At 37.4% G+C, this 10,123-nt stretch overlaps 1 protein-coding gene across 1 annotated transcript; it reads right to left on the bottom strand.

Annotated features, from left to right (window-relative positions):
• Nucleotides 1-108: 108 nt before the first annotated feature.
• On the bottom strand, nt 109-6,904 carry LOC123318364 (glutamate dehydrogenase, mitochondrial-like). Its single transcript, XM_044904974.1, has 8 exons — nt 6,505-6,904; nt 5,956-6,193; nt 4,210-4,292; nt 2,840-2,979; nt 2,614-2,730; nt 1,257-1,570; nt 427-577; nt 109-362 (listed from the first exon to the last, which is right to left on the bottom strand). The coding sequence occupies exons 1-8, from the start codon at nt 6,851-6,853 to the stop codon at nt 249-251; spliced, it is 1,506 nt and encodes a 501-aa protein (XP_044760909.1). The 5' UTR covers nt 6,854-6,904; the 3' UTR covers nt 109-248.
• Between the last annotated feature and the right edge of the window lie 3,219 nt (nt 6,905-10,123).

Below are 10,123 nucleotides of genomic sequence, written 5' to 3'. Positions count from 1 at the left end.
TGGAACCAATTAACGTATGGAGAAAAAATGGGACCACACAAGCCACTGCCATGTGGAAATCCAATTTCCGGTGAATTTTTGATATGCATTTTTATAAAAACCTCAAACTCTGGTGAATTGGGGACATTCGGGCAGAGAGGGATTTATTGATTTTATTTGTAGGATTCTGGTGATTCAATTATATACATATCAAAATGTAAAAATCGGAAAATTATTCACATACTTTGTTGGGATGTTATTTACATAAATTAAAATTGTCTCGACGAGAAGATTCTGTCGAAAATATTCCTTATCGACATAGTGAACGCCGCCGTTTTGAAATCAAAACCCAAGTTGTATCGTTCGCAAGTGTTCAATAATTCCTGTAAGAGAAAATTTGGTCAAAGCCGAATCGGCTGATATTGATTTATTAGAGTATCCAAATACCTGAGCTTTATTACTGACAACATTCGCTACTGCATATGTTGACGGGTATTGTTCCATTCTGCTTTCTTCGATGGCTCTAAACAGATCATTCGGCAAAACTTGACGATTTGCGTTGAATCTTTCCTTGTCATCCAGATGAATCATACTTAAGCTAAATAAAATTATTAACATTACGCTAAGTTTGACGTAGATGCGTCAGTGCGATACGTTTGGTACGTTGCTAGACACATGCTGCCGTATTCGTATATTTCAGATCGAATAGAGATGCATGTACAATATACAATAGAAATGTACCAGACAAATGGTGCAATGTCTAGTAGTTTTCAATTCGACACATACATATAAAGTTACAGAGTAGGGCCGATTATCCTATGTCGCATTTCTATTGGATATTCGAGGAAAACTTAATTTAAGCAGTTGAATCTAATTTTTAGTATTGCTGTAATAGTCTAAGATCCCGCTGCAAAATCACTACTTTTCTCTAGGTACATTTTCCTATACCACACTTAACCACAGAAAGGTTTAAGGACAATGATGGAGTTTTTGCTTCTTTTCTGGCAGCTTTGATAGTCTCTTCATTTTCTGTGTGACCTAGAACCCAGACTAAACAGACCTTGTTATTCTTGCATATTCCGTTGAGTTTTCTTCGCACTCCCATATCCTCTTAGAATCGATGATTCTAAGTCCATTGTCACCTTTCGAAGTTTCAGAACCAGTTCTATACCATTCAATGGTTTTTCTTTTGAGGATTTGGAGGGTTGGGTTCAATGGGTTCCCTTGCTCAATGTACTTAAGTAAAAGACTACCTCTTACCTATAGTTATTACTTACCTTGTTTCACGTTGTTCTCTCAAATGTTCCTCGTTAGCTGCTATAGCTGAGCCAGCGCAAATAAGGAGATCGGGTAGTATAATTTTGGAGTGACCTCTGAGTGTCATATAAGCAGAAGGCGTGATGGGGTGGTAAGCCGCTTCAACAATTAGTTTTGCCTTTATATATTTGGCAAAATGACAAAGCACGCTCTTTTGTTTTGCGGCCAGTATCAGTATATCGCAATCTTCTTTATAAATTTGGGAATCATTGACCGGTTTAGCCAACTCGAAACCTGTCAAGTCGCCATTCTCTTTTTTGAACGAAATGATTTCCTGGAACAGAAATAAACGAATCATAATATTTTCTACTACCTCTTGAGAATACGGTTGACGAGCATTCTAGATTGTATGTTCTGATGATGATTTCCTAGGCGAAAACGCTATACTAGCTGTTCTTCAATAAAATTTATTGGACATTGACTTTTTTCATTGGAACCAAAATTTACTGCACGGCATAGTCTAATTTTATGATAGCTACGCTCTTTGAGAGAATCACTCTCGAGTCGTGTGTTTGTCGAGAGCTTATGGTACTACTGCAATTATGTCAATTTAGTTTAGCTTGACGCTTGACATTATACTCCAATTGCGTCATCACCTTTCCTAGGAATTGCACCTCCTTATTTGCTATATCATCTTGGTTCTACTCTATTATCTGTGTTCTTGCTTTAATCCAAGAAGATAAGCAAAAAAAGGTGATGAGGTAGATGAATACTAATGTTAAACTAAATTGACAGAATTGCAGCAGTACCACAAGCACACGACTCCTTTTACAACACTATCTTCAACCGCCGTTTTCAATAAACCTATTTATCCATCGTTTCACTTACTGCATTTGGTAACCATTCCAAAATATATCTACAGATAGATCAGAGAAACGAAATCAGATGGTTTTTCTATCTTCAGTAAGTGAAACAATAGATAGATACGTAGATTGCCGACAACGCCTCAGCTAATTCGTCATCGATTAAGTTGCCGATAGATTGTCGATTGATCGTGGTACCACTGCTGGTATCGTTAGCAGTGGCATAGTATAGATAATGGTAAAGTTAGAAAGAAGATAATTGGAAATACCTTAATCTTTTTACTAAAAATGTTGGTGCCGGACCGAGAGGGATGTCAAAAAAGGCCATTTTAATTTTTTCGAAATATGACAGTTATTTCCTTACAGAAAAGGTAGTAGAAAAAATTATCCTCTTACATAAAAAGTGTTTTCATGATACAATTCATAACATTTACTTATTACTATTAAAAGTAGATGGTAAATATCCAATAAACAAAAAAATAATACATTTATGTCGAGTGTTTCGTTTTCTTACATTGACATCCAGACCATTTTTATTGTACACATGACAGTTTTCCTCTTTAACTCCAACGCATTTAGCACCAGCAGATTGCAAATATACAGCCAAGTTCGAACCCATCTTACCAAATCCCTAAATTATTATTGTGTAGGTGAGTGGAGAATGAAATTTCAAAAAATCTCAAAATTTGTATGATACATAAAACAATAAAACTAGTAAATGAAATCAAGGGAATTGGTACCTGAATAACGAAGGTTTTTCCTGATATCCCTTTCGGAAATGCTAAGTTCGATGCGATTAATTCGTTGTTCAGAAAATGATGGATTCCGAAAAATGCACCTTGACTAGCAGCCAGATCTGTTGGACCATCATCTCCAGATCCTAGAATCAACAAAAAGCTTGCAAGTTACCCTGAAAACAGTATCTACTATAAAATATCAATTCACCCCAACTCAGGGCATCAGCAAAACCTCTACATATTTCATCAAGTATTCTCTACTGTTTCTTCTTATTCCTGCAATGTCGTGCCTCGCATCAGGCTGAACTGAGGCCTTTGTGGCTCATATTTTTCTTCAGCAAGAAGTTGGAGAGGCTCACACCTATACCGACAAGTCGGCACCATAAGAATATTAGATGTTACGTTTCATAGGTCTGCTGTCCTGAACTCTATGAGATTACTTAGGTTTTAGGCTACTGCAAGTGCACAGAATATGTTCAAAATTTTCATCAGTGCTCCTGCACCAGCGTATGGAGGGTAGAGACTACCCTCCATACGCGGCACAAGGAACAACCACTAAGACCCATTTTCTTCAACTTTTTTTTGAACAGGTGGTCACTGTATCAGTCATCAGACTCAGCCAGGAGTATTTTGACCACGAGTTTAGAGGACGGTTTTTCATTTAGAAGCCTTGACTCCCTGAGAGCACCAAGGTTGCTGCATTCAGAGGAGAACATTCTATTCAGCCTTATAATAAAGAAGCTCCAGACAGATGTACGACAGATGGGCTGCGCCTGACCAGCAAAAGCTGAGCGGGCCACTGGCTTAAACAGTATGTTTGCCTTCTCGTTTCCAGGACGCTTTGCGTATGTCAAACACCAAATAACTTTGAAAATCCTTATACATATATGGCCTATATATAGGGTGTGGCGTGTAATGAATGGATAATATGGTACCTGCGCGTTGGGGACGTTGTGACGGTTCAGACTAAGTTTTATGTTCAGTAAAAGTCACTCAGTTTTCGAGATATTCGACATTTTCGAACATTCAACAAATTATTTTCCTTTGCCGCTCTTTTTGGTGGCAAGACTCCACCGTCCGCCACATTTTTACCTTCACCCACCTGTGAAGATGCTTTGTGATAGCGAAACATGTGCCGAGGTTTAAAAACTCATTTTGTGAAAATTGTATAAAATGTTTCAAGTTCCTTCATTTGGAGTCTGGCCACCAAAAAAAATGTAAAGGGGTTTACTTTTCGAATATCTCGGAAACTGAGGGACTTTTGCTAAATATAAAACATATTTTTCTGAACCGCCACAAGGTCTTCTATATATTATCCATACCATTTTCCTTAAGCCACACTCTGTATATATTGATAAAATTGATGTACTTACGGTTGCATATAAAACCTGCCATGGTACCATCGCAATTCATATCAGGTTCTATAGTAAGGTCCTTACTTCCATCTGAAAAATAACTGAGAAATTGTGTGTCATGTTGGTTGGATGATGATCATGACTTTTTCAAATAGCGCTTATGGAAATTCGTCGTCGAGTAGGCTATGTGGAGATTGTTTGAAAGCAACTTGTATCATAATTTTTAAAATCACCACAAAACTATCCAATTTTATGATTTGTACATTGAAGTATTAATCGAAAAATGTTATAGCCTCACATGAAAATTTCGCCGTTTATGTTTTGAGATAGGAAGATTTCTAAATCGAATTAAATTATGTTTTCTAAAGGAATTGGACTTTTGGAATTCTAATAGGTAATAGTAAGTATTGGTACAATCGGGGTTGGGCAGTACAATTTCTTGTAATAATTGAAATACATAATACATACGTATTTGTTATTTGTATTTCATTTACAGTAAATGTTAGTTGTAATTGTAATCTACTTTATGCCTTCAAAGCAATGGCAACGGTTCAAATTGAGAAGGGAGGCTAGTGAAAATCAAAATCCGAATTCACAAATTTTATTCGTTGTTTCGCAAGAAGGAACGCAATAGGCACTCTAATACAACTCTAAAAATCCTCCCAACTACAGGGTATATAAAATAAAATGAGTCAAGTGAAAAGCGTTGTATAATAGGTGGAACATTCTATTTTACACAACTGAAGAAAGGTTTTCCTCGGAATGAAATACAAACAGTAACGCAAAGATGGTGAATTCACGGAGTGAATTGGACGAAAAGAAAAAGGGAGATACGATCTCAAACGCGCCGAGGGTGTTACGGATTCGTTGGCCAGCCAGAACCAAGACTCACACTTAACAAATGAAGTCGGGGCTCAGCTTCAAAACTACGGGATTCTAGGTCGGGGAAACAAAACTGTTGGGAAAAGGTTCTCTACTCTGTGTTTTGCTTCCAACGGATTTGCACGCGGACCAGAAATCGTACTTCCAGCGAAGAGTAACCAAAAAAAAAAATAAGGGAAAAGGTGCACAATCGTTCACCACTCTAGTTTCTGCTTCAAACGAGTTTGCACGCCAGCCAGAAAATCTTACTCCTAGCAGTTATACAACTGATTAGGAGAGGGGAGAAGGAACACTTGTTCACCAGTATGGTTTTTATACGCCATCTAGGAAATCGTACTCCCAGCAGTGGTAAAGGATATAGGAAAAGGCACACTTGTTCACCACTCTGGTCCCAACGGGTTTGCACGCCAGCCAGAAAATCATACTCCCAGTAGTGGTAGAACTAGGTAGGATAGGGGGGTTTTGGAACTGGGGTTTCCAGTTAAAAGTACGGAATGTTGTCTTTCGTCTGTACTCGGTGTACGATATTTGTCTTTAGCAGTACTTTTGAGAGAATTAACTTCAACAAGCACTCGAACTCAAAGGAAAAAAAGAAAATCTTGAAGGGGGGGGGGTGAAAACGGTATGCCCCTCTTGTGCCGAGGGAGACTGCGGAGATTTTGGACAAAATAAACCATTATACAAAATTTGAAGCAGTTCTTTTCTCCTATTTCATCATTTGTTTGATACACAGAACTTCGATTATGTCTATTTAAACAGCAGGTCCCAACTGTAAAGTTGATCAGCCTTTCATGAAACTGGTCTTTATGTCAATAACGTTCATTTGTTAGCATATTTTAAATCTGAAACTACTTGGCAGAAGGTTTTCACATATTTCATAGCCCGTTGTAGATGCTCAACGACGAATTTTGATGAACGCACACCGTACCTTCCTTCAAGCATCTGCTTGCATACTGTTGAATTATATCTTTCAATACTTCTAAATGATATTCCTTAGATTCGATTTTTATCGCTCCAAACAATCCAAGGTTCTTGATACCCATCGCAGACAATCTGTGTGTTGAGAGAACTCCCAAACCTTTGATGTCATCCCTTGTTATGTCTGGAGAAATGCGAAGTCCTGCATCAAATGAATATAATTTAGGCATTTAATTCATACAATGCGGACTCTCTAAACCACGTGGTTTAGACTTTTTTAAGAGGTATGCGCGTGTCGAAATTTAACCTTGGGAAAATTCCGAAAAAAATGTTTTTTTTAATTCGTCAAGACCGAACGGTTCCACTGAGTTTTATGAAATTTCGAGAAGCAGACGTTCGATCAATTATAGTACAAAGGATCCCTAAATTACCTACTTCTCTTATAATGTCTTTTAGGAAATGAGTTACTTCTGAGGGCCTTGGGATTTTGGAGTCACTACTGTATCATCTTACCCATAAGATTAGGGGAGAAACCAGTGTAGGAGCCATGACGAACTTTGAAGCATCTGATCAAATCAAAATAACCGTCTTCCGTTTTCACTGGAAATCGCACATCTGATACATTATCGCATTGATCCAAAATTTCAATCAAATTCAAGATTCTTGCGCTAGCTTCCTTTTCATCCAGTCCCGATACTCTGATCAACTTATCTACTAGATCGGGGAAGATCACCTCATAAGCCTTGTGCAGGTACCAGTTCACGCTGTCGAAGAATGAGGAATTGGCTAGATAGAAGCAATCTTTGTATCTTGATGGCATTTCGTAATATCTTGGTGGTAACTTTGCAATGCGTCCACTCATTCTCTCACAATTTGTGTTACTTTTCAACGTGGCATCGAAAATGATGTGACAGTGCTATAATGCCAAAAAAATGATGATTTTGGACTACAGATTATGTTTTTTCTTCCCACAACCTTTACCTCTGCTTTCTATGATTGTTCTAAGATTTCCAAGTGATCTTGTTTCAGCCTTAATTTAGTAAAGTATAGGCCAGTATCCAGGCCCGGATCTACGATTTTTTCTGACCGGGGCAAAAATTCACGATGGCGACCCCCACCCTTCTAAGGTTCGTAGGAAAAATCTAATTGCATATTCGTCATCGCTTTCAACCCGAGTTATTTTTTTCACTAGTTCGAGGTCGTATAGATTATGCAATTAGATTTTTCCTAAGATGAGTACTTTGGGAAAAAAATCACTCTTATTTTTTTCCCATTGTTTCATCAAAAGATATTTTTTCTCATTATTCCTTTAAAAGTTATTCTTTTCCCAAAATACTCCCAAAAATTGCATATTCGTAATCTACGACCTCGAATTAGTAAAAAAATGACTCGGGTTGCCATCGTTCGAAAAATAAAAGAGTTTGTAGTTACAAGAATGTCGTTTGCAACCCGCCCTCGTCTATCGTTTTTACCCGCACTTCAAGAACGAAATTATTCCGAACAAAAATTTATTTTTTTAGCTACATATGTCGACCTGGATCATTTTACATATTAATTCAAGGTCGAAGATCACGAATATGCAATTAGATTTTTGGAGGATCAGTATTTTGAAAAATAAATCACTTTTAGTGCAAAATTTCGGAAAAATTGGTCCACTTTGAGGAGCTGTAGCAGCTAGAAAAAAGGCACTAGTCATATGCTGTTTTTTTGGTGATGAATTGGTTCTTTGCAAATATAAAAAAACCACACTTCATTCATCTATCACGAACAGTTCAGATCTTATGAATTTTTCCGCGAAGGTCCAAAATTTCCGATTTTCCATCGACCATAACTTGAAAAATGATTTTTTTTTTAATATCTGTTTGCATATTCGTGTTCTATGTCCTCGAATTAGTGTACAGAATGAATTCGGTTGTGATCGGAGAACAAAAATATTCTTAAAAAAATCGCCCACTCTGTATATATTTCATTTTGTGAAAACTTTTCAAAACACTCAATTTCGTGAAACTTTTGTGAGACATTTTTTTGTATCTCTCTTAGTAACGAAGTTAAAGGGGGGCTCATATTATGGTGAAAAACTCGGTGCTTCTATGGAAAATTTGAAAAAATTTCAATCTTACCGATTTCCACCAAAATTGGTGTTTTTACTAAGGCATAGATTACGAATATGCAAACAGAATTATGCTGAAAGGATTAGTTTTCAAGTTATTGTCTATAGAAAATCGGAAATTTTGGCCCTTACTTCCAGATGAGAAGGCGATGAGTCGGCAGGCAAAGAAATTACTGCTTGCAACGCAGTGTGAACATATCAGATCTTTCAACCTATTTCACCCAAGTGTGGCGGTCATTCGTAGATGACTGAATAATATGCAGTTAATTGATCCCTCATTGATTTTAAAGATTTTAGGCATAGTGATGATTTATCATGTTTCCATTCTACACTTTCCATTTTAGAACTAGGAAATTAATTTTTTCCGAGAAAATCAAAAGTAAACAAATTTAAACCTCTGGTTGATTTTGGCGCCCCCTTGAGCTGGCGCCCGGGGCAAGCGCCCCGCTTGCCCCCCCCTAGATCCGGGCCTGCCAGTATCAGATTCTGAATTTACCAAAGAATTTGTTGCTGAAATATCTTCAGATATGTCTCGATATGAATCCTATAGGTTTTCCCCCTCGGCAGAGTTGTGCATTTGGAGGGTGGCGCTAAAATGAGCCCCGTGTAGAATTTTTTTTGCGATATTTCGGAGTATCCCCTGCGAGACTGAAATTTTCAAAAAAATTACTGTTATGAAAGTTGTAATTGAACTTTGCTTCTAATGAAGTCAGATGCATATTATCTAGGACTACCCGTTTTTGTTATATAAGGGACCTCGCAGTTTGACCAATTTTTCAGAATAAAATTGTATCTAGAATCTTTAGAAAAATTTTAAACTGTGAAGTTGGTACCCCCAAATGAAAATTTTTGAACCAAAATTTCAGGATCGTTTGTCCATCGTAAGTCCATGTTTGTCCACCATTTTTTTCCATTTCTCCAGCACACAGTTTGAGCGATATGGAAAAAGAAGTTGTTTCCGTGCATTTTCTGAGTAGCAACCCAAATTTCAGGAACGTATTTTAATGGTATAGATCGTTTGTCCAACCTAAGTCAACTTTTGTCCACCCAATTTTTTCATTTGTCCATCCACAGAACCATAGAAATCCATCTATGCAAATTTTGGAATGTGCATGTGAAGATGGCACCCCCAAATGAAAATTTGTAAACCAAAATTTCCGGATCGTTTGTCTTTCGTAGGTCCTTGCTTGTCCACTTTTTTTTTTAATTTGTCCAGGCACTGTTCAAGATATATGGAAAAATAAGTTTTTTAGCTCAGCCAAATTGCGAAAACGATGGTAAATATCGTTTGTCCAACGTTAGTCCACTTTTGTCCACCCAATTACTTCATTTGTCTACCCACAGAACCATGCAACTCTTGTAATAAATTTAATTGAATTTCATCCATCTAGGTACAACCGTTCGGTCTTGACGAATTTTTAACTGAACCCAGCTTTTTCAGGATTTTTCGAAGGTCAGCTTTCGAGTCGTTTATCTCTCAATAAAAGTAACCATGGATGGCAATGTGACCCTCGAAAAATCCTGAAACAGTTGGGTTCAGTTAAAAATTCGTCAAGACCGAACGGTTGCACCGAGATGAATAAAATTTTCAGATTTATTAGAGATTGATCACAGATGATCCCTGCTAACAAGAATAATATAAAAGAGGTCCCTGGCAAAGAAAAGGTTAGGAACCCCTGATTTAGGGTGATATTTTTATTATGTTTCGTCAGAATTGTTCTTATTTTTCTCTGTAAGGTTTTGGTCCAAGAGAGGACACCGAATGAGTAGTCTAATGCTGAGCAAGTGTAGGCATTAACAGTGAACTCTAAAAGAACTCTTTCAGAGTTCACTGGGCATTAATCACTTTGATCAGATTCTTGCTGTTTAGACTAGTTTCCATTATCCTTCTTCTTCGAGTTCAAGTGAACTCCTACGTCAATTTTCTCTTCATCTGGCTCTGATTGATTCTTCTAGGCTATTTTTATCGTATCTCCTTCCTTTAATACCTCGATTTCTGCACCTTCCATGAGTTTGAATGTA

Source organism: Coccinella septempunctata, chromosome 8, assembly GCF_907165205.1.
Source record: "Coccinella septempunctata chromosome 8, icCocSept1.1, whole genome shotgun sequence".
NCBI classification, from domain to species: domain Eukaryota; kingdom Metazoa; phylum Arthropoda; class Insecta; order Coleoptera; family Coccinellidae; genus Coccinella; species Coccinella septempunctata.
Note: the sequence above shows the minus strand (reverse complement) of the source record. Positions and strands in the feature narration are given on the sequence as shown.